Raw genomic sequence first — 22,258 nt, 5'->3', positions numbered from 1 at the left:
CTTTTATCCTCTCTCCCCATTCCTCCCGGAAAGAGAGTCCCTGGGGGACAAATCAGTAAAAGCTTTTCTTGGTTTCCACCCTTCCCCCAAGTTGCTAACCAGGACAGAGGAAGTAATGGGAATAAACCGCAGGCAAGTTCAACATTTTCCTACGAGACCCAGTCACAGCCAGCTTCAAGGTGCTGAGGTATGGGAGAAAATCCACACGCGCCACAGGGTAAGGAGAGGAAATGCTCCAGTGTAACCCACATTCAAGACCACGGGCCAGACCCTGCCGAGGCCACGGTAAGGGTTTATGCCTGGAGCTTCTCAGCCACCACAGGGAATGAACCAAGCTTACCCTACAAGCCATCGAAAGGGCTTATCGTGGATGAATCTTGAAACTATTATGCTAGCGAAAGAAGCCAATCACTAATGGCCACAGGGAACAGGCAAATCCAAAGGGTTAGAAAAGAAAGTCATGGTTTCCAAGGGCTGGGGACCAACTGGAGGAGGGGGTTTGAAAGTGATGGCTAAGGCATTCTTGCTTTTAGGGATAATGAAAATGTTCTGAAATTGACTCCGGTGATGGTTGCAAGATCCTGTGAATATGCTAAAAGCCACTAAATTATACACTTTAAATGGGTCAGTTGTATGGTATGAGAATTATAATCCCAGTAAAGCTGTTCCCAAAAGGGAGGGGGTCTAACAGCACCAACGTGAGCTGTCTGCCACCAGCATCTAGGGAACTCAGTCAGGATGCCAAGATCCCACTGCTGCCTGAGATGTTACCATTAATACTGCTTCTATGCCATGAACTCTAGGAGTTTGTGCTACTTCTATTACCCACCCCCCCATATTACAGGTGAGGAAACTGAGGCTCAGGGAGATTAAATAATTTTCCCGAAGTCGTGTGGCTTGCAGGGAGCTCTGAGTCTCCTGTAACTACTGCACTACACCACATCCTACTCCAAGTCAGCAGAGAGCCAAACAAATCCACCAGGGTTGGCTCTGTATTGGGTAATACCCAATATCCCTAGCACCAGGGTTGGGAAGTTATCGGAGGATGATTATGGAAAATTCGTGCACTCAGGCTGCCTTGCATGAGTCCGCCTGCTTCCCGGGGTCCACCTTGGCTGATGTCGGGCACACATGGGTGGGACAGAGATGGCTCTTTAAGATTATCAGGGACAGGGCGCCTGGGTGGCTCAGTAGGTTAAAGCCTCTGCTGTCGGCTCAGGTCATGATCCCAGGATCCTGAGATCAAGCCCCACATCAGGCTCTCTGCTCAGCAGGGAGTCTGCTCCCGCCCCCCCACCGCCTGCCCCTTTGCCTACTTGTGATCTTTGTCAAAAAAATAAATGAAATCTTTTTTTTTTTTTAAGATTTTACTTATTTATTTGACAGATCACAAGTAGGCAGAGAGGCAGGCAGAAAGAGAGAGAGAGAGAGAGAGGAGGAAGCAGGCTCCCTGCTGAGCAGAGAACCCGATGTGGGGCTCGATCCCAGGACCCTGGGATCATGACCTGAGCCAAAGGCAAAGGCTTTAACCCACTGAGCCACCCAGGCGCCCCGAAATAAATGAAATCTTTAAAAATTTAAAAAAAAAAAAAAAAAGATTATCAGGGACCCTGGCCAGAACTATCTGGTCCCGAAGAACTGGCTGGACTCATCAAGCTGGTTGGGTACTGGGGGCACTCTTCCAGCAGCTCAGGGAACCAAAGAGTACTGAGCCCCGTGAGTAAATCCCAAATGCCCTATACAGCTGTACATTTGGGACTCCAGATTCCGTGGGATTTCCCTCTGTCCTGATGTGAGCTCTCACGGACTGGAGCAGCCAGGCAATCCCAGCGGACCCATTGCTCCTGTCTGCCAAGAACTTACACTGATGAAATGTCCACCCTCTTTTCCTTCCAGGAATCTAGACCCTGCCCATCCCCGTTAGCAGGTCAATCATGGAGCAGGTAACACAGACAGATCGACATTGCCCCATGTCCACACATCTGGACCCGTCACCTCACTGGCCAACAACCAGGAGGGAGGTGGGCTCTTGGGGGATTGAGTGTAGGTGTCCGTTTCCTAACTGGACTCCAACTTCTACAGTACCCTCTTGGTGAGGCCCAGGGGGGTGACCTCAAGGACTTCTCTCACTTCCTCCATGCCCCTTCTCGATTCTTCCTGGCTTTTGTGAAGTCGCTCCTCCATCTTCACCCCGCCACAGATCACAGCACGTCTGCACTGGAACTGGGTCCTCCAGCACGTCTAGCCTCAGGCGGACCCCTGCCAGCTGTCCTGCCCCGGAGCTTCTTCCTCCACTGGCTCCATTGAAGCTAGAAGCAACGTTTCCAGAGCACATTTCCCAGAGGACAGGAAGGCCCTTCCCACGGAGCCAGAGCCACCACAGAATCCCACCTCCTGCCTCACCCTTCTGAGATCAAGGAGGCAGGAGAAGGTAGGACTTAAGAGGCTGGTCTACTCCCTTCTCTGCCACTTCCCGGTTGTGTCACCTTTGGGTAAGTGACTGACCCTTTCCAATTCCCGGAGTCCTTACCTACAAAATGGGAGTAACATGATGATTCTTTTTCGAGAGAGGTGAGGTCTGCGGGAACCTGCCTGACAGAAGACCCATTGGAAAAAGGGAGGAAAGGTAGTTACTCTAAGTATATGTGAGGATCCAGGAGACAATTCCAGACCATCTGAGTATTCTAGCCTGGCCTAGGGGAGGAGCTCTCCAGAATGAAAGGCAGGGTTCTTGTGGGCAATGGCCTGGAATATGCCTGATGGACAATGACCCAACAGCCTATACTACATGCAAAACATACCATACCCAAACATGCACAGGTAAACACATACACACACACACCACATACACAAACACCTGCCACCACACACACATATACTACACACCCCCAAACACACACACACACACAATACACACACATGCTCCTTTTCTCCCTTATAAGGATACCCAGTCTTGCCATAATTTCAAACACTGGCACAAGCAGCTTTAATGTTCATAATGTCCACATCCCTGCCAACCAGCCAGATTACGGCAGATACAACTAGCCAGACACAGACAGGAATCTGACGACACACCCGAGTGTGTTGCTCACATGTGTCCCCTTGCACCTGTGGCAGAAGGGCTGGCAGTCCCCCTCCTCCACCTTGTTTCCCCAGACCCTTACACTGCCTCTCCCAGTCTGACCTGTCTGGACAGAGACACTTGATTTCTGTTTATCCCTAAGTCCCTTGTTTGTTTCTTTCTCTCCTGGGGCAAGTCCATATAAGGTCAGATTCCCGTCTCCATGGTGGTGTTCGCACTGACTGAGCTCCCTCTCTGAGAAGCCCCTCCAGAAGCTGTAGTATTAAGCAGTCTTCAGCCCTGTCCACTCTGACTCACTCCAGAAACTGCCCTCTTGTTAGCTTAAAAGACTTACATCAAACAAGGACCTTTTCTGACTCCTCTATAACAAGAACCCCAGAAATCTCCAGAAGGACAGCATAGCTTGGGGGACTGAGCCTCAGACGGAGGCTTCTAGACCTTGCTCCCAACTTGATAGCGGGAGAAGTTTGCTATCATAGTTTGGGTTCATCTAGAAGCAGACAAGGCTGTGGGTGCAGACTGCCTGTTGGGGAGATGACTCCAGAAGCCCCAGGGGAGGAAGTATGGAAAGCAAGACCAGCCCAGGATAAAGGCCAATAAAGGGTGTTAATGGGTGGGTTACTGCTGTGGGCATCTGAGCTCAGTCCCATTGGGGATCTTCTGATGTTCTGACTGGAACTCACCTCAGAATCCTCCCAGTGAAGAGCGGGCAGGTGCTCCTGCCCCCACGGCTGGAGGGCAACCCCCTGGGAGGAAAACTTGCCCCCACCCCTTCCCCTGGCCTTCCTCAGGTGCACCTGCTTAGGCAGGGCGAGCTTCTGTTGTGGCACAAGCTGAAGAAAGCCCTCACATGAGGTGGGGAGCTTTCAGGGTCCTGCACACTGCGGGAATCAGCTGCAGGTGAACTCAGGGGAGCCCAGGGGATACCTGCTGGGGCATCAACAGTGTCCTCCATACTGACAGAACCCGTGAGCCTCTCTGAGCCTTCTCTCCCCTGTGGAACATACAGGAGACCCATACTGCTTCCTGCAGGGCCCCTCAGAGGCAGATGTGAAGTTTTCGAGCTCAGCAAGCCATGACATTGCTGGTACCCGCAGAAGGTACTCCGCAAGGCCAGCCCTGCCACCGCCAGAGATACCCAGAGGCCACTCACTGTGGGAGAGATGCAGAAAAGAGTGTAATACAAGGCTCCCAGCCTGAAAAGCCAGCTGGACCGACCACCTTGCCGGTCCCCTTGCCAAACCTTGAAGCTGCTTCAGTGGCCACCGTGGGGGGTGACTACTGGGTACCTTATGTCATCTCGGGTTCTCATTCGTGGCCCGAGAAGGAGGGCACGGGCGCTGCTGGCTGGGGAGACTCAGCTGGAGGGTGAAGCTCCTCGTTGGCAGACACTCAGTCTCCTGCTGGTCTGCTGTACACTCCCCTTTCTCTAGAACGTGCCACAAGCTCCATCCACGATGACTCAGTCACAAACACCACGGGCCTCTCTTGGGTTCTAAATACAGATCCAGCAGGCCCCGGGGGCTCTGGGCTAATGGGAAGCAGGTCCCACCTCCTGTGTTGGCTCAGATAATGACAGGGACGGCTTAGGTGGCACTAACTCTCTCCAAAGCATGGTTAGAAGTGCTTTAACCATCATGGGCTCGTGTCATCCCCACCCCCGGCAGGGAGGAAGGCACAGTTACTAGCCCCATACTACAGAACAGGAAACCGAAGCGGAGAAGTTATGCGACTTGCTCAAGGCCTCACAGAAATCAACGGCAGAGCTAAAACTTGAACTTAAGCCATCTGGTTCTGAAGCTGCTGCTCTAAACTACTTTGCTACTTTCCTCTCAATGGTGCGGACTCATTCTCTTCACTGCCTGTTAGGAGGTGACATCCCCAGATGTTGGGAATGACACTGCAGTTACCTCTCTCCCTGGACAAGAACTGACAAGGGCAGCATGGAGAAGACAGGACACCACACCCAGACAGGACTTTTCTCTTAAAGGACCGGGCTCCTGAGGAGACAGGGCAAATGCTCCATCCTGAGCGTGAGTCTCTTTACTAGTGGGCTGGTGCACCCACAGTAGCACCCGGCACTGTAGCCCAACACAGTTGGGATCAAGTGCTTTTTTTTTTTTTTTTTTTTTAAAGAATGATGACTTTCCAGTCTAGATGCTCCAATGGGGGTTCCTAGTATAATCTTTCCAAACGGGAGGATACATTCAAGAGAAAGCCAAAGATAACAAGAGTTTCCCAGAGCAGGGAGCCAGGGAAGCCAAAGCAAGCTGGTCCGTGGGGAGGTTGTGGAGATCACATGCAAGAACATCTCGGGGCTCACGCATGAACAGAGACAACAAGTCAACCCCAGCCTGAAGGGGGGGATCTGCCCGCAGCTGGAGGCAGTCCTTGGCCACAGACGCGGCCTTCTTTCCATTTCTTACATTACATCGGCAGAACCATTGCCAAGTAGAATAGAAATCCCAGCTCTCCGTTTTCATGCCCCCATCCTGCTTCATAACCAGCTCTATCCCCAGCGTGGCCCCTCAAGTGCAAGTGGCAATGTGGGCTGCAGACAAAGCTAAGCCACTCGGCCCAGCCGCAGAGAAGTCAGGTTAGAAGGAGAGTTGCTCTGACAGCTCTTGGACCTGCACACACGATCGATTCTTCTAGGGAATGTCCTGCCTTATCTGCCAGCAAGAGCTCATGCTGCTCCTCTCACCAAGCTCTTACTCTGTGCCTGGCACCCCTTTGAAGGCTTTACCTGTATTAACCCACTTACTCCTCACCACTACCCTGAGGGACGCTTTTATCATCCCTGTTGTACAGATGAGAAAACCGGTAGGAAGAGCTTCAGCACCTCTCCCCAAGGTCACAAAGCTCCTGAGTGGCAAGGGCAGGATTCGAATCAGTCAGTCTGGCTTGGGTGACTGCCCCCGCAGCTGCCTCCATAGCACTGGTCGTTCCCCTCTGCCGTGATGATGACCACCACCTGTGTTACAGAGAAGGGAACCGAGGAGCGGAGTTACCCAAGGTCACCCACTGAGTGGCAGAGCCAGGAGCCGCACTGACATCACACTAAAGCTTGAGTCTGTGGCCACCGGAAGGCCCTGCCTCACTGCAGGGCAGGAAGGGACAGGGCCAGCGGGTGGCCAACAGGCCAGCGATGGCCGGGAAGAGGGCATGCCAGGGCACACCAGCTGACTAGCAAGGCAGGCTCTGCAGGGCAAAACCAAGGGGCCCCCAACGCCCCATGCCATTATATCCAGAAGGGGCAGGGCCAAGTGGAAGCCAGGCGCGGCTGACAGACTGGCAGCCGACAGAGGTGATGTAGCCAACAGCTGCTGTTTATTTTGGGGCCCGGGAGGAAGGAACAGACTGGTTAGGATCCACTTCATTCCAATGATACACTCAACAGGACAGGGTGGGGAGGGTGTCCCGTCCTAGCTAAAGCAACAGCCCAGCCACCTGCTGGGCTTTGCAGAAAGTGGAATGGTCTAGGTGTCAGAAACGTCTTGCCAGACACTCTAATCTGGCCTCCACCAACACACACAGTGCTCCCCACAACCCCTCCCTCCCCAGCCCCATGTGCTGGACTTGTAAATGGCCCAGGAAGATAACAGCCACACAGCAAACCCACCCCCTACAGTGTCGGGTTCCAGGGACAAATGGTTTGTCCTGTCTTGGGAACAAAGAGGGGCCACTCCTGCTGGCCACCCATTGCTTTGGTTCCCTGATTCTGACACTGGTTAACTCCATTCTTGCCGTGTAGAGGACACCCAATGACAAAGGTCTTGCAGTAAGGTCTTTTCCAGATGGCCAACCTGGGTTGTGGCAAGGCTAGCTGGCAGGATTCCCTGAAAAGCCAGGAGGGAAGAGGTTTCTCGAAGGACCCTGGAGCCCTGCTCTGCCTCTTCCTTAACCTCTGATCTTTGGTCTGCAGGTTCTTACTAGTAACGTGAGAAACACGGTAATTCTTTTCTCCTTGGGTTTTCTGTAAGAATTAAATGAGTAAAGTGCCTACGAGAATGGCTGGCCCATGGGGTGCCTGGGGGCTCTCAGTCGGTGAAGTGTCCCACTCTTGGTTTCAGCTCAGGTCATGATCCCGGCGTCCTGGGAGGGAGCCCGGCATCAGGTTCTACACTCAGCAGGGAGTCTGCTGTAGATTCTCTCCATCTCCCTCTGCCTTTCTGTCCCATGCTCACACCCTCAACACAAAATAAAAAAATAATAAAATCTTTAAAAAAAAAAAAAAAGTAGTTGGCACACAGAGAGGCCATCATCATCGTCATCATCGTCGTTCCCAGTCAGCCTGTGACCTGTGAGCCCGGAAGACAGTCTTCGCGGAGAGTACACACAGAGGTTAGGTGTCCAGGCTAGCCCATATCCAGGTGAACCAGAGACCTCTGGTTCTAGGTGCTGTGATTCCATCTACTCCACGGACGAGAAAGGTTTTGGAGGACTAGCCTGAGAATTTTAACATCATTTACAATATTAGGTCGATAGGAATAGATAGGGGCGCCTGGGTGGCTCAGTGGGTTAAGCCTCTACCTTCAGCTCTGGTCATGATCTCAGGGTTCTGGGATCCAGCTCCGCATGGGGCTCTCTGCTCAGCAGGAAGCCTGCTTCCTCCTCTCTCTCTGCCTGCCTCTCTGCCTCCTTGTGATCTGTCTGTCAAATAAATAAATAAAATCTTTAAAAAAAAAAAAAAGGGAATAGATATATCTTGAATTCCAGACAAGAAATTTCTACAGTTGTAAGTTAAAAGCTGTGGTTCTTTAAAAAAAATAGGAGTTGGGTAGGAAGAAAGGGCTTTAACAGAATGAAGCCTCTGTCCGTGGATTTGTCCCATTGATCAAAGACCTACTGGGATCCAGACCTTCTGCCAGCTTGGGGAGGAGGTGTTAAAGATGAAAGGATGCAGGGCCCGCTGCCTTAGCAGGAGCAACCCCCCCACCCCACCTCCCACCCCCGACCCTCCACGCCCCAACCCCACCCCGCCCTGGCTCCTAGCTGGGGGAACCTACCTTCAGCACGGTGCCTTGTGCACAGCAGGTACAAACTCAAGGCCAGTGAAACGCCCTAACATGCGAACGGCCTTTGGGTTCTTGGAGTTCCCGTCCATGACACTGCTGAGCTTCCCCAGAGAGGAAAACCCCGAACAGAGTCCCCCGACTGGCCTCTCTGTGGTTTCTTGGCCAGCGGAAATCTTCAGCAAGTCCCAAGCAAGCGCTGTGCTCGTTGCCAGGAGGAATACAGGCCCCGATGGGCCTCTACCTGTCCGACCTCACTGCCCAGGGCTCTCCCCTCACTGTTTCCACTTGGTGGTGCCGGTCTGTTCTCTGGGAAGGGCAGGTAGAGCCCCACCTCAGGGCTTTAGCACTGGCTGTTTTATCTCCTTCAACAACTTTCCCCCTGAATACCTGCTTGCCTCACTCCCTCATCTCCTTCCAACCTTACTCAAAAGTCACTGCACCATGGGGATGGCCCAGCCTCCCTCAGCGAACCAGCACATCAACTCCCACCGCCACCATCTCCTGCCCCCTCACCCCGCTTGGCTTTCTGGACAATGTTTATCCTCCAGCTAACACACTCCACAGTTGACCTAAAAGAGGTTTATTTATCATTTCCCTTCCCCTATCAGAATGGAAGCTCCCGGGGCCCCTGGGTGGCTCAGTGGGTTAAAGCCTCTGCCTTCACCTCAGGACATGATCTCAGGGTCCTGGGATCGAGCCCCACATCGGGCTCTCTGCTCCGCGGGGAGCCTGCTTCCTCCTCTCTCTCTGTCTGCCACTCTGCCTGCTTGTGATCTCTCTCTGTCAGATGAATAAATAAAATCTTTTTAAAAAAAGAAAGAATGGAAGCTCCCCAAGGGCAGGGATTTTTTTTCTGCCCTGCTGTGCTCCCAGCAACTGGGACGCAGTCAGCACTGAAATGCTGACTGGATTTCTGAGGCTCACATTAAGCTCCATCCCTCGAGGAGCTTTTTGATCAATCAGGCACCCCAGACAGAGGCCTGCCACGAGGTGGCCAACCGAGGCCATTCTTGGTGAGTGTTACGTGAGTAGTAAAAATGACAAACATCATAAAAATTCACAGGCAGGAAATACTGTAAGAGGACACGTGAGGGAAGCTTCCGGAAGGTGGCAGAAACGGAGTAAAACCATGAAGGAAGACCATGCAAATCACGGTAACAATAACTGTCGTTTACTGGTAGTTTACAGGCACCGCACAGAGGAATAATCGTATGGGCTAGGTAGTACTGTTAGTTCCATTTTACAGAAAACTGAGGCCCGTGGAGGTGCAGAAAGTTGGCGACGTAAGAAAAGCTAGTACGAGGCTTCTGGGCTAGAGCCCATGGCTGCCCTGCCCCCAGGCTCCGGCTCTCAAATTCCCACTGCTGGCATCTGGGGCTCTCTCTGGCTGCCAGGGCCTACTCCAGCCTGAGCAGGCGGCAGACTGCAAGTACCCAGGGTTAAACTCCCCCCTACTTCCAACCACAGCGCCGTGGCCACAAAGCCATCATCCCCAAGGACAGGATGTAGAGCCCCCATCAGCTGGAGCATCTGAAGGGCCAGGCCTTCAAAAGTGGCTCTGGACAGGAGTTCAAGGGAAATAAAAAAACTGAGTCCCAAAATAGAAGCCAGACCTTGCCAGGGGTTCAATCTCAGCAGCAAGAGGTTTGTTATCTTATCCCAACCACCAGCTCCAACCATATCATGTGTTGATGGCGGGGCTGGGTGTGGAAGCTAGAGAAGGCGGAGGACCCAAGAGTTTAATCCTGATCCTTTCCGTTTTATCTGGGGATGCATGTGATGTGCTCCCTAGCCCCCCAGCCTTGAAGTCCTCAGGAGACGAAGCCATGTATGAAGCCACACGTCCTCAGCCTCCCAAGGGAACGCACACTGTGCATACTGCTGTGGGTCCACTGCCTTTCTTAAGGCCCAGGGCCAGGAATTCCATACCCTGGCAGAGCCACAGATCGTGGCCATGACCCCCCTGGGTGCATGCAGAGGACGGCAAAGTAAACAGGCACAGAGAAAGCAGAGGAAGACCAAGGTCTTTGACACATATGGATGCTTCCAGCTGGGGGCAGGAATAAAAACAGAATTCCCAACTAGCTACCCAGCCACTGGAGGCAATCCATCAAATCTCTGGGCAGGGGGTAGGGTGCAGCTCTGGGGCCCCCATCAGAGGCTTTGTTGCTGCAGAGAACTGGATTCAAACCCTGGCTCTTACCACTGACTGCTGTGTGAGAGAAGGCAAGAGCAATACCTCTCTGAGCCTTGCTATTCTTGTCTACAAAACAGGGCCAGGGCTCATGCTGGGTGTGGATTACGGACACAATGGGCTAGAAGCCCTAGCCCAGCACCTGCACCTAGAAAGGGTTCCACTCACACACTCTCTGACTCAACTTCCCTACTTCCCCTGCCTGGGATCCACCGTGTCCAGAAACCATGGGGAAACGAGACTGCCCTTCTCTGGGGGCCAATGAGTGATGACTAAAGTAAATGATTAACCCTGGCTTGAACCAAAGTTCAGACATTGTTCTATGATAGACCTTAACTCTCACAGAAGGATGTTTGCCAGTCCACCAGGACTCAGGGCTGTAGAAATCCCTGGCCGGTCACCTCTGGAACCCCTGTCCTCCCTGCCAAGGGACTGTGTCCCTTCCAGGTGCCAGGCACCATGCTGAGAGCTCCATGAATCGATTCCAGCCCAGGAGACAGGATTCAGGAAAGAGTTTCACTCTCTGGGAGTCCCGTTGCTAGCACCGTGCCAGGCCAGTGAGGCCGCCTTCTCTGTTGTTACAAAGAGAAATTCTCCCACACAGGCAAGGCCCTTAAAATAGCCCTTTGGGTCTGGGCCATCAGGAAACAGAATAAAGCTGGGTCGGAATGGGGCCTACCATGAAAGACTTTACAAAGCAGCCACTTCAAACACCAGGGACAATCCCTTCACGCTCAGAACCCTTAGGTGGGCAAAAGCAGCAAGGCAGGCTTTCTCAACAAAGAACGCTTTTGCACAGGAGGACAACACGTTCGGGCGGCAGAAGCCCCTGCGACCCCTGGGGCAGCCCTGGAGAGGAACCAAGTGTATAAAGTATGGTGACACCCATGAAGCAGGCCCCAGCATAAAACGGGAATTCAGTGTGTGGTAGCTGTAGGCTGATGATGTCCACGGATGAGACACCGAGGTCTCCTTTATTACCAAGTGAGAATGTTCCCAGAAAACAGGAACAGTGAGGGCTCTCCACCACGAACCACTAGGGATAGGCAAAAGTACCCACTGGCCCACACCCACTCGACCCCATACCCCATCCGGTACCCCTGCAAGTTCACTAGACCCCACCCCTCTCTCCCCAAAGTTAAGAGCAACCAATTTCCACCAGGCTCCAGGGATCCCAGAGACAGACTGGAGGGTCCCCCACTCCGTAATTTATGCTGCACTGACACACACAGAGGAAGGGACTCTGTCCCCACCCCACCATGTCCCTCCGCCCAGGCTTGGGGAGGGTGGCTTCCTCACCAGCCAAAGGGAAATGACAGCAAAGGGCCAGAGAAAGAGCCAAGTGGAGGGGCAGAACGCCCAGCTGTTTCCCCTTTGCTAACTCAGCGCCTGATGTCACTTCCTCCCCTCAGGTAACAGCAGGGGGAGATGTGACTGGAAATAGTTCTGTCTCTTCCCGTTCACAAAAATGGCAGGCATCGAAAGAACCAAAGTGTTTCCCAGAGGCGGTTTTCTAAAAGATATCTTCAAGGAGGGCCTGAGGTCAACCTTGTCCACGCTGCTACAAGGCTTCTCAGGGGAGGCAGCATGGCCGGGAAACCTTGTGTGAAAATGTCCTGAGGTCAGAAACAGCTCCCCTTTGTAAAGTACCCCTAGCCCCATGTGAGAAAGAAGACTGATTGAGGCTATCTTAGAACCTTTCCCAAAGCTTTTTATTTTTTTTTCTGGACCAAACCCTTCCCCAAGCAGCTTTCACACTCCCCCACCCCCACCCCTGCAAGGTGGGCCAGAAAAGGAAGCCATCTCCCCTTTTCTACATGGGCCACCAGAGATCTAGAAGAAAGAGGTGACGTGTGGAAGTTCTCACATCTGGAGAAGTCAACCAGCCAGGCCTCAGGTGGGATCTCCTTGGCGCCTGGTCTTCCCATGTATAACAGGTGACTAAGGGGCTGTGAGGGCTGTGGGGACAGGGCAGCTTTGGAGCCAGCGGGTCCCTTCCCATATACAGCTTATTAGCAACCTGGTGTTAGAGTTTATTGAAGCTCTTCAGGCCTCAGCGTCCTGGCCAGTACAACGTGGATGCCAGCAGTAACAACACGCTTTGAGGGGCTCTTTTGAGAATTTCCATGTAAAACTCTTAGCACGTAGAAACCATTCAGAAAAGTTAGTTGTTACATTTATTATTACATACCCCTTACAGAATCAGGCTTACTGGAATATCTGGGTTTTAATAAGGGGTTTAAATGAAGAAGTGGTTTGAAGCATCGTATTTAAAACTAAAACCAGTTCAGAGAGATATTGAAGCCGGAAGCAACACTAGTGTGAATGTTTAGGGCGACAACCTAGGCTCCCAGGAAGCTTTTTAGGACTAGCCCCCAGGCCCTACAAAGATAAGGGTTTCCTGGGGCAGCTGGCTGGCTTAGTCGGCGGAGCGAGAGATTCTTGATCTCAGCGTTGTGAGTTTGAGCCCCACATTAGGGGTAGAGTTTAACTGAAAAGAGAATCAATAAAAAGAAAAGAATAAGCTGAAAGTTATTTAAAAACAAAAAGGTTAGGGGTTTCCTCTCTCTTGTTCCTGGGGTGCTTCCGTGGCCATGCTGGGGAATGTGGATGGAAATTAGCCTACGTGGCACACAGGGACTGCACCAGGCCTGCTGGCCAGGGCCCCCAAAGGATGACGCCCAAAGCCACCCGCCCCTGTGCTCCACGCTGCTCCCTTGTCTCCTCCTCCTCCTCCTCTACCCTTCCCCTCCCCATACATCTGGGGGGCAATCAACTTTTTTGAGGCAGCCTGACCCCTCCGAGTAAGAGCTATAAACAGAGAGGGCTGGGCTCTGGCCTGCCCACTAGAGTCCCAGTGCAGAGCTAAAAGGGCTCCTGTTCTTTTTTTTTTTTTTTTTAAAGATTTTATTTATTTATTTGACAGAGAGAAATTACAAGTAGATGGAGAGGCAGGCAGAGAGAGAGAGAGAGGGAAGCAGGCTCCCTGCTGAGCAGAGAACCCGATGCGGGACTCGATCCCAGGACCCTGAGATCATGACCTGAGCCGAAGGTAGCGGCTTAACCCGCTGAGCCACCCAGGCGCCCAGGGCTCCTATTCTTACCTCTGTCCCAGCCACGGCTGCAAGAACCACCCCAGCCCTGGGGCCCACCACACGGACCCCATAGGAACAGAGGAGGATTCTCCCAAGGATTACTGGGTAGAGGTGTCTACATGATGAACTGAATCCCCTCCACTTATCTGAAGCTCTAAGAAGCCGGCCCGCCCTTCCTCCCCACCCTCCTCCCTGACATGGGCTTTGCCCACAGTCTCCTTGATGGTCCACCTCCACACCTTTGTTTCTCCCTTTCTTGGAATGCCCTTCCTTCCCCTCTTTTCCCACCGAAATCCGACTCCTTCCCGGCCAAATCTGCCTTTCCCAGCTCGTCTTCGCTGCAAACGCCAGTTCACAAAGAGCACTTGCGCTCCTGAAAAGCTTTAGGACTCCATTATTATTAGAGCAAATACCTGTGTTGTGCTTCACCCACACATTACTTCATTAACTCACTAAGCTCTTCACTTCCTTAACTCACTCAATCCTCGCCACAACCCTATGAGCTCGGTCCCGGTTTCCCCACAGTTTTTGTTGGAGGAAAAAGGGGTAGCTTGGGCTGGGCCCCATGGTAGCCAGCCAGTGGCGGAGACAGGCTTCCAGCCCAGGGACGGCAGAGGCCACGTGCTCTCCCACAACACAGCTTTCCTGACGTGCAAGTCACCGCGCAGAAGGAACTACCCGCGGGCTGTTATTTTCATCCCCCCCACCTCTCTCTCTCTCTCTCTCTCTCTCTCTCTCTCGGACCCAGCCCTGATGGGAGAAGAGAGCCACAAGCTCACAGACTTCCGTGGCAGAGACCAGGGTAAGAATCAGCCTTGCCAATTACTCTGAGATTCACGGAAACTACTCTGTGCCTCAGTTTCAGCATCTGCCAAATGGGGATGAAAACATCTCCCTACCTCACACGGTGGCTGTGCAGCTCAAACAGAAGGCCGTCTGAAAGGTAACCCTCTACACTGCTGGGCACGTAGGACGTGCTCACATACTGATTCTTCCCCTTCTCTCTTCACTGTGCACCCTGATACCTTCGCTAGACTCTGCTCAGCACTTGACAAAGCGGTGCCTTGCCTAGTGGTTACTCAGGGGCATGAAAGGGGCCTTCCTGCGCTTTGCCTTCCCGCCCTCCTGTGCGCATGTCCAGGCCCTTGACCTCCCCATTCCCCTGCTTTCCTGTGACTGACCCCACTACAGGCAGCAGCAGCCTGGCCCCGGGGAGGAGTCACATCAGCTCTGGGAATCACCTCCCGAAATGCTGATCACCCTAATGGACGCTTCCATTATTTTTGGCAATGGCCATGGCAGAGAACACCTCTGGCCCTGGCTCAGAGCCTCTTTCCAAAGCCAGAGCTCCACCTCATTTCCCACACACACCCCTTGGCCTTCCTGTTCCCTGGATCCCTGTCCTGAACCATTATCCCTTTCCTGGATTCTCAGAACTCAAGAGGAGTAAGTGTGACTACTGCATGTATAACTCTATTATTTGTTTGATTTTGTTTAATTAAGAGGCAAAAGGGAACAGAATTGCCTCTTTGACTTTTTTTCTGGCCAAAAACTGGTCTGGCCAGTGACTCAGGCCGAGGAAATTAGAAGGCAATTTCCAGGGGACTGATGTGCAATCCCAAAGTTCTAACACTCCTCTAATTCACGGCCTCCACTGGCCATTAACTCATGTTGGCCCCGGAATATCTCTTTGGAAAATGCAGCAGCTGGCGCTTATATTTCTGGAACTGGAATCCGTCTCCTATGACATCAAATAGGTTTATTTTTCCCTTCCCTTCACCTCCCCTCTGCCTGCCACCACACACGGTGATTGCAACCCCGATCTGTCCCCCGCCCAAACCCTCACTCAGCTCCCTAAAGGGTCGTGATACATGGCTGGTCATGCTCCCTGTTCCAACGGCCAGTAGGATGTGGTCGGCTGTTCCATGAGCAGGAAGCTTTGTCAGACCTGTGAATCACCCCTGGATCACTTGCCTTCTTGGAAGGAGAAGAAACTCTTCTTGTGTGCGAGCGTGTGTGTGTGTGTGTGTGTGTGTGTCTGAGGGAGAGACAGAGAAAGAGAGCAGGCAGGAGCGCTAACTCACATGTGGCACTGACCTTGGGGCTAGCATCCTATTGTGACCTTGCCCTCACTGGACCACCTCTTTACTCCTCTCCCTCAACCCATGTCCCTTCCCTTCTTCTGCCCAGCTTATTAGGCAGCCACCACTAGACCGGCTCCAGGAAGCCCTCCAGGTCTGAACAGCTGTTCCTTGTTCATCTGTTGCTCTTGTGTGTTGGGTGTTTTCATGGGGCATGTCGCCCAATTTCCCAATCCACTCTGAGCAGCTGGTCCTTCCTTTTTGCCTCACTCTTTCCTACTCTCTCAACTTCACCTACTGGGTCCTAAGTGAACTCTAGCGTTTTAGTGATCTCGCCAGACAGAAGGGACACCAGGTGGAAACGCAGAGTGTGCATGATAGGGCCCAGGTACTAGTAGAACGCTTTACCCCAAATTATCTCAAGTCAATTTTCCAAAAGTCCTGTAAGGTTACAAGTGAGGAAACTGAGGCCCAGAGTGGCTGGCCCCAGGGTGGTACAGCCAGGAAGAGTCAGAGGCAGAATTTGAACCCTGATCTGCTGCACAACACTTGTTTGGGAACGGAATTGGCCCAGTCAAGGCCCCTTCTGCAGCTTCATGTCCTTCCCCCCTGTAATGCTTGGATCCACACTCTAAGGGCTTAGAGAAAAACTGAAGGGCAGAGAAATGAATTGGTCTGGAGCCAATTCCTAAAAATGTTCTCCCAGGACCAAGACCAAATGTGTGATGATTTAAAACACACAGGAGAATGTATTATTTCCAGTGTTGATCCTTAATTCATCACCTCCTGCATCGGCAGGGACCAGCTATCAGCCTGAACCTGCTCTGTACTCCCAGCTTCACGGAGCTCGCCTTCTGTTGCCTTCACAAACTCACCTCTGTTGCGTGAGCTCAACATCCCATACAGAGAGACGGTCCTCCCTGACACCCTGCCCTGCTCTCGCGCAGACAGGCAAGGCTGAGCTTGGTCTTCCCACCCTGATTCCGTTGATGGAAGGACCCCATTTTAGGTTCATTTCCCCCTTGCGATGCAAGCTAACCTGAGTTTAACTCTACCTGAGAAGATCTGCTTTGTCCTAACTGGGAGACCCTGGGCAATCTCCAGCCTCTCCAAATTCCCCCATCTGTCCACCAAGAACGTACTCCAAGTTAGGGTGTCTTAGGGTACATTCGATGAACTACAGGAATCACATAAAATCACACACGTTAGGGGCGCCTGGGTGGCTCAGTGGATTAAGCCGCTGCCTTCGGCTCAGGTCATGATCTCAGTGTCCTGGGATCGAGCCCCGCATCGGGCTCTTTGCTCAGCGGGAGCCTGCTTCCTCCTCTCTCTCTGCCTGACTCTCCACCTACTTGTGATCTTTCTCTCTGTCAAATAAATTAATAAAATCTTTAAAAAAAAAAAAAAAAAAAAAAAATCACACACGTTAAACGTTGGGCACCACCAAGGTTAGCTACTAACACTGGCTATTATTTGCACTCCCCAAAGAGTCCTGTAAAGGATCCAGAACATTCATGACTGATACTTGTCTGAAATAAACAATCAGGAAAGGAAACCACTGTAAAAGCACAATGCTTCCCAAATCCAAACAAATCATCTGTTTGTTCTAGAGGAATGAGGTTCTCTCCACCACCAGAGGACTTGACATACGCCTACCCATGCACGTGAATGCAAAGAATTATGGTAAACCTGCACAAGCAGCCTCATGGAAGACATGCACCCAGCAAGCCAGGACCATTTGAAAGATAAGTAGCCTGAGGCCAAAACCACTTTGCCTAAGGTCTCGCCGGGGTGGGGGTGGGGGGCCACTCGAAAAAGCTAAGAGAGGAACCCAACTCCATGCCAGGCAGCCTGGCCTAAGCAGCAGGTGCCCACTTTCCCCAAACCCCAACCAAGCAGGGGCTTGGCACAGAAGAAGGAAGCCAGGGCTGACAGCACCATCTGAATGATAGAAGCCACTTGCCCTTTCATAAACAGACCTTCAGTGCTCAGGCAGCTCCTCCTTGTCCTGGAGACAAACACGCCCTTTGCTGGATGTCCTGAGAAAAACTCTGCCGTGTCTTCCCAGTGTTCTGGAGCCAGCAGAGCCCCTCCTGCCTGGGCCCCAGGCCTCTCATCAGCCAGCCCCAGCTAACGTGCACATCCCATAAAACCTCTCTGCTTTGCAATTTGCCAAACCACAGACGGAGAGTTCACCCTCAGTGGAGGAGAGGGGGGAAGGGGGCATGCTTTCTCCGGCGCAGAGGGCTTCCAGAACATCTGTAACTTGGGCGCAGGTATCCTGCCAGACACCCACGCCAAAGTACCTTACCCAGAACCTTCTGGTGTGTGGTGTCCACTGTGCAAGGGCCAAGAGAGGCACAGGCTCCCGCAGCCTGCTCCTCCTGCCTCTATGAGCCCTGCTGACCCTTTCTATTAGGGGGCCCCCTGTCCTTATATTATGCCCCACTGATGCCCTGAATAGGTAGGAACCTCTGACGATCATGAGATATTCACCAGATCACCTAGTCAACTCCAACCAGACTTAAGGGTACTTTGATGAACAAAACCCACACCATGGGCAAAATGCCAGGTAAACCCAGGTGCTGTGAAGGGCTGTGTTGCAAGTGACTTTACAAACCCTTCTGGTTTTCAGCTTCCCCATCTGTGAAATGAGGGGGTTGAGCCCGAAGAGTCCCACCAGCGCCATGTTCCACAACAGATCACACTCTCGCCTTTATTTCTTTGCCACAACCTTGGTTTGGAGCTCTGTATGGCTCCGGGTGTTCAGTGACGTCACTCTCTGCCCCAAACATAATGTCGATTCTTACATGGGAAGCAGAGATGTCCTGGGAAACACTGTCCACAGAAAGGGAGGAAATGATCATTTCAAGAGAATGAGAGAGGACTTCTTTTGTGTTTTTCACATAGAACAAGTTATTATCAGTCTTAAAACCCGAAATCTTTCTTTCTTTTTGCCAGACCATTAATAGCTGCTTTTCAAAAGTGCTTTCTTACTCAGAATCTCACCAATAAAGAGCTACCATTTAGCGAGTGCTTGTTACATGCCAAGAACTGTGCTAAGTGCTTTTCATGGATGATCTCATTTAATTCTCCAGACAGCTCTATGAAATAGGTACTGTTAGCATCCTCACTTTAAGAATGAGGAACCCGGAATCCCCCAGAGGTTAAAAGACCTGCCCAAAGTCACAAAGCTAGTTAGTGGCTGACCTAGACTTTGAACAAGACCCTCCACCTCAGAGCCCCAGAGCTAACCACCTTTCAGTACTATCTGTGGTGGGTCCCCAGTTGCTTTAGCAACATTTCTGGCTTGTTGCCAGCCTGCCCTACCTTGTAATCTTGGACATCATTGGTCAGAGCTAAGATCTGAAGTTTTGCCTAAAATCAAGAGCAGGGAGAAAGCACCTGCCTGGGTCTCAGAACAGAGAGTGCCATCTGTTGAAAGTAGGGCCGGGCTTAACTGAGGACTAGAAAAGACAACCCCTAAACCTTACTTAGCCTGTGACATTTGAGAAAAAAGGTTAGGAAGGCCGACTTGATTCTAAGTGCTAGGTTGTGCAAATGGACCTCTGTATCTGGAGCAGGGTGACCACACAGTGCCCCAAGACCTCCAAAAAGGAGCTTTCTTGAAATGGTAGCTTTCTTGAAATGAAGATGCTTGCTTGCTGAGCCAGACAACACAAAAGGAACAACTCTCCCATGGGCACCTACCTCTCTGTCTGGTCAGAAACCAGCCTCCTTAGTTTAACTCCTCTCCAAGCTGAGCCCAGGCCCGTTTACTCCAGTCCAAAACCAAACAAATAAAACAAGACAAAAAACAAACCCCAAGTTCAGACCTATTGGTGATAAAGACAGAAAGAGTAGCCTGAGGCTGACATTGGCACCAACCCCAGTCCTCTTCCAACAGGGAAATGAAAGGCATTTCTCAGAGATCAATGCGCAGTCTAGGGCAGCAAACTACAACCTGTTTTGTTTAAATTAATGCTTTGAGCATTCTAAATACTTCCTTAAGTGCCTCATTTGCAAATACACTAAGTCCTTCTGCTTTGGGTGCCTGGCTGTCCCTTCTGCCTCAAGTACACAGCGGTTCAGACAGGCATCCTCCGCCGTCAAGGACACCATGTTTACTTCCTAAGGTGCGAAGGATGGGAAGACAGGACCGGCTGAGATGAAAGGCGGACCCGTCACACAGACCCCGGAGCTCAGCTCAATCAACCTTAGCCCCTTCTCATTAATTGTGGGGAAGGAAGGGGGAGGGACAGCGGGCCGTTCCTTGGAGACCACAGCAAACATTTGCCTCCTCGTGTCTGGAGACGGAGCATCACTTAAGAGGAAATGAACCCGGTTAAGGGTCACGTCCAGAGAAGGATAAAAGGAAAAGCCACAGTTCTCCTCACACCGACGGACACAATGACTTTAAGAAGGAAACCAAAGCTCAGGGCTGAGGTGGAGGTGGGGCAGGGGGCGGAGCGGCTTCCCTCGGCCCCCGGACCCAGGCCTTAGGGAGGCAGAGCCCGGGGCAAACGGGGGAGGACAGCGCCAGGCTTCCTTCCCCCGGGGCGAACCTCTGAAAGCATCACGGTCCGGGTAAGCGTGAGCTACCCAAGCCCCCCGGGAGGGCCAGGGAGATGCTCTTTCCCAACGGAGCAAGGGTTTGACGAAAGCTCCCCCACCATCCATCAAAGCTCAGGCGGACAGATGACTTCACCGTTGTAACAGACAAGGGCAGCCACTTGCCAATTCCAATGCCAAAAAAAGAAAACGGGGTGGGGGGGAGGGCAGGGGGAGTGGAGAAAGGACAGAGAAGGCTTCCCTGCAGATCACAACCTCGCGAAGAAAACTCCACAGCCGAGGGCTGCCCTGTGGGCACTCAGCTCCGGGGCTTAGCGGGTGGGGCGAGGGCCCCCCCCGGGGGGGGGGGGTCCTCCCGGGGGTCTCTGGTCAACCCCCCGCAGGGGTCGGTAGGGACAGTACTCACGTAGTGTTTGGAGGGGTTCCTCCGCTTCTCCACGTCCACCACCGTGGCATCTTGCACGCAGTAGGCCAGCATCTTCCCCCCACAAAGCGAGTGGCGCCCTCCGGCGGCGTCACCTTCTCATCCCGGTCGGGCTCCCGCTTGTTCTCCCGCTTCCCGGGTCCCGGAGCCACCCGCCACTCCGGCCCGGCGCGCCGCTGCCCGGGCTCCCGGCGCCCACAGGTACGGCCCCGGGGCGGGGACGGTCCGGGAGGGCACGCGGGCTCCGTGCGCTCCGGGCGGCTCCCCGTGGGCCTGCAGCGCGCCCCTTCCCTCCCGCGCCGCCGCCGCCGCCGCCGCCGCTCTCCGCCTCGCCGGCCCGCTCTCTCCGCCGTCCGCCGCCCGGTGGGTCCGGCGGGAACTGGCGGAGCGGAGGAGGGGCGGGGGTGTGTCCCGCCGCCTACGGGACTGGGCGGGGGCCCCGGAGCCTGCTGTCAGCGCGCTGGGGAGGGGCTGACGGCGCCCCTTCGCCGCGCTCCGGCTCCGGGGGGCTCGGCGCTGGCTGAGGCTGTGGGCGCAGGAGGCGGAGGCAGGGCCGGGCCGGCAGGGAAGGGAAGGGAGGGGAGGGGAGAGAGGGGAAGAGCGCGGGGAGGGGCTCCAGGCCCGGGGGAGGGGCTCGGGGCGGTGGGGAGGGGGCTGCAGCCCGGCCCGCGAGGCCAGGGCGCGCCGACGCGCCCCCACCCCGCCCAGAGCGCAGCCCGCGGCCTGGCACCGCACTGGGTTACTTCTCCCGGCGCGGAAACTCGAGGTGGCTTCGGAGGGAGGAGGGGCGGGGGGAAGTGAACCCAGCGCGCCCCCGTCCTGGCTTTCCGTCGTGGAGCGGATTTGTGCCTTTTTGTCCCCACCTTTACGTCCCCTTCCCACTCATATCCCCAGACCCTTGTAATGAAAAGTAGTTTATTACCCCGCTGTGCCTGCCCAGGCTCCCCGAGGAGGAGACGGGGATGGGGAAAGGGCCGGCATTAAATCCTTCAAACCAGAGCCTCTTGTGATAAACCACCTGGCCCCCTGCGGGTCACAAAGGGTGAATTCTCCCCGGAAATGTGATTGATCCACTGCCTGAGTCGTCCATCGATCTGGGCCCGTGTAATTAACCTGTGACATCATCTACCAGCGAGGTTACAAGATACTGCATAACACCACTGCCTTAAACCCGGGCTCCACTGGGACCCTCCCCAGGCTGGCGAGGAGGGAAGGGACCACACAATGGTGGGAAAATCCACTAGGCTGGCCCTCCACTCTGTTCATCACTGGCCCCAGGCTCTGGATTTCTCACCACTTCTCTCTCTGGTCTGGAAAACTGACTTGTGGCCACTTATCCATCCCAGGACTTGAAGCACAATTACTATTTAATTGAATTTATGCACCCTCCTCATCTATTACATCTATCCTTTTTCATTCTAATTTCAAATATTTAAAGAGGTAGTATTTTCATAATTAATTCTATTGTTTCATAAACACAATAAAGCTTTGTGACCGTGGGCCAATGTGAAACATCTGAAATGCGGACAAAGAGTTTTATGACCTTATTGTATTAAGTTTCTTCTCTGTACTGTCAGAACCCATGTACCCTTCTAAGATTATTCACACATTTGCTTGGTACAGAGTACCCCACTATTCCTCCATCCTTCTTGATAAAAGATGCTAGAACACCACTGTCTAAATATTTAACCTCGAGCAAATCACTTAACTTAATCCCGCAAATATTAAAGTCACCTTAAGGCTCTCATTTGTCAACTGTGGATGCTGAATTAAATGGTCTTTTAAGATTCCT

The 22,258-nt window shown here is 53.0% G+C and overlaps 1 protein-coding gene across 3 annotated transcripts in view; it reads right to left on the bottom strand.

Annotated features, from left to right (window-relative positions):
• Positions 1-20,739, bottom strand: part of SH3PXD2A (SH3 and PX domains 2A) — a 230,145-nt gene extending 209,406 nt beyond the window's left edge. For all 3 annotated transcript variants that reach the window (XM_059173298.1, XM_059173300.1, XM_059173299.1), the window contains exon 1: positions 20,449-20,739. In XM_059173298.1, the coding sequence (XP_059029281.1) occupies positions 20,449-20,520 (72 nt within the window). In that variant the 5' untranslated portion in view covers positions 20,521-20,739. The remainder of the gene's footprint in view (positions 1-20,448) is intronic.
• Between the last annotated feature and the right edge of the window lie 1,519 nt (positions 20,740-22,258).

Source organism: Mustela lutreola, chromosome 4, assembly GCF_030435805.1.
Source record: "Mustela lutreola isolate mMusLut2 chromosome 4, mMusLut2.pri, whole genome shotgun sequence".
Taxonomy (NCBI): Eukaryota; Metazoa; Chordata; class Mammalia; order Carnivora; family Mustelidae; genus Mustela; species Mustela lutreola.
This window is presented reverse-complemented; position numbering and strand designations above follow the sequence as displayed.